Genomic DNA, 2,524 nt, shown 5'->3' on the forward strand with positions numbered 1-2,524 from the left:
ATTTACTTTTTTTCACTAATGTTGTCATTCTAATATTAATTAAAATTTTCCATGACATTCACCATCATTTATTCAAATAAAAAATCATTGACCGATTGATGATTAAACATTAATCACTGATTAAACCAATGTCACCAACAACTGATAGTTTTGTTATTATTTTGGGTATAAATATAATTAACCACTGTAGTTTTAAATTTAAAAGTAAAACAAAACGAATAAGGAACAAACGTAAATTAAAATTGTGTTTAAACTGCATATTTACTTAAATATTTGGAAAGATTAACATGAACTATTCCAAATTGTTAATAATATTGAACTGTTATTTGCTGATGTTTTTCCAACAAACTGCGGCACAATTTGGTGGTATGGGATATAATCCGTATGGTGGTATGGGTGGAATGGGAGGTATGGGTGGTATGTTTGGATCAGCTGGTAGGTATCCAATGTATGGTTACTATCCACAATATCCAATGTATGGTTCTTATCCGTGCTACACAAGTATATATTGTGGCGGAGGCTATTATGGTTACGGACAATATCCATATTATGGCAATAGTTTCAGTAAGTTCAGTGTTACATTATTGAACATTATATAGTTTATATGTATTATTTGTAAAATCCAGTGTTTTGGACATGTTTCTATTTTTAGGGAGCGGCTTTTCCAGCAGCAGTAGCAGTGGTTTCTCCACATCTTATGCATCGAATGGAGGTTTCTTTGGTTAATTATATTAAGTCATATATATTTATTGCAGTTCATATCATTAAAGTTGTTGTTATTATTTTTAACTATTTTTATATATAATAAATAAACTACAAATAATTGATTAAAAAATGTTCCACAAGTTATTCGAATTTTTCAATGGAATCTCCATTTTTTGCGTTAGTAAATACTTGTTGATTCTGTGATAGAATTATGTTTCCAGAAATTACTTTAGTAGAGCTTCATGCATTTGTACTCACTTAATAAATTTTGTTGAAAAGCCTGTATTGCTTTCAATGATTCAACTGTTTAAATAATTTCGCGAGTTATAAAGATGAAAGTGAAAATGAAGAACAATAAATTAAGTAAGTATTAATGTTTTCTGTTAAAAAATTTCAGAAGCAGGTACTGAATACAGGTACAGAATTTATAAGGCTGCAGATTGCATCACGCTCGTAAAAACAGTCGATCTAATAATCTTTTGGACAGAGCTACTGATACGTCCGATTCTCTTATCTCATCAAAATATTTAAGCTGACGCATGAAGCTATGTATACTACAAAAAATGTTTCAGGCAAAGTCTGAAAAATCTCGCAATTTTAGTTATCCAGATATGTATTAAAAATAGACAATCTATGTACTTTGTATTGGAGGGTCCTACTGTTCCGATCCCGACCATTTTTAGCTAAACTCCGTATAGTGATAAGATATTGGTACATATACTTTTGAATACTTTTACAACTATACACAGAGAAAACAGATTCGTAGTAGCAACCTAATTTGTTGCCAATCGAATGATTCTGTGACCGAATTTTACAGTTGTGGCTACTAAATTTTAGAAGTGGTAAGAAAAGTTTGGTTGTATTAACCGAATTTCTTCTTTATCCACTGACTTTCTGTTGCTATATCCGAAAAATTATTTGTATGCAACCGAATCATTCGATTGGCAACAAATTCGGTTGCTATTACGAATCTGTATTCTCTGTGTAGTTATACAGATATTCGAAACTAACTATTTTCTTTGCATGGTAGGTGCCACGCCCATTTCCGCGAAGTTTTGCGGCCTTGTACAATTATCAAATAGTTCACCAGATCACGCCCACTTCAAAATAAGCATGCTCATGCAAATACTGCTAAATAAGAAATGAACTCGCAAAAAATATGTTTCTGTAATGTTAATCGTAGTAGCCAACATAAGAATGAAGTAAAACTGCAGGAAATTGATGTTCTACTTGTATCACTTTACTTAATTAATGGCTACTACACTTTTTTTTTACAGAATTAATGGCTACTACACTTATGATACATCCCAGTGGTGAGTCAGCTGCTCTTGTTAGGAAAATTATAAAACATTCTTCATTGCCGGAGTACTGAAACCTCTATACAGACACCCTCTATAAATATACCTGATAGTAGAGTGACAATATCATCAATTAATTGTTCTCCCCTTGCAGGGTCACAGACGCCTTAGAAGAATGGAAACCTTGGACTTAGCCAGATTAATACTATTGGTTAATACTTTTGTTGGCTATTGCAGTGGCAATAACATTTAGGTAAGATATGACTACTTATTGTGTATTTCTAAAAAAAAATTCTTAGTTCACTAAGAAATAAATGCTAAGTTATAAATATCGCACTTAATCAAACAAAATTCAATTCCAAAAAATTTTGTTGTACTCTTTGTGGAAAAGCTACTTAAATACTAAAATAATTCCACTTTCGATCGGACTAGAATGCTGTGACAGTCCTGAACATTCACGAGTTTTTGGAATAATACGTTATTGGCCTATTTGGGTCAAATATTTTATGCATTTGTTTTGG

At 31.6% G+C, this 2,524-nt stretch overlaps 1 protein-coding gene across 1 annotated transcript; it reads left to right on the forward strand.

Annotated features, from left to right (window-relative positions):
- Positions 1–287: 287 nt before the first annotated feature.
- On the forward strand, positions 288–726 carry LOC135955630 (shematrin-like protein 1). Its single transcript, XM_065505987.1, has 2 exons — positions 288–564; positions 653–726. The coding sequence occupies exons 1-2, from the start codon at positions 288–290 to the stop codon at positions 724–726; spliced, it is 351 nt and encodes a 116-aa protein (XP_065362059.1).
- The last annotated feature ends 1,798 nt before the right edge of the window (positions 727–2,524 follow it).

Source organism: Calliphora vicina, chromosome 3, assembly GCF_958450345.1.
Source record: "Calliphora vicina chromosome 3, idCalVici1.1, whole genome shotgun sequence".
Lineage (NCBI taxonomy): Eukaryota > Metazoa > Arthropoda > Insecta > Diptera > Calliphoridae > Calliphora > Calliphora vicina.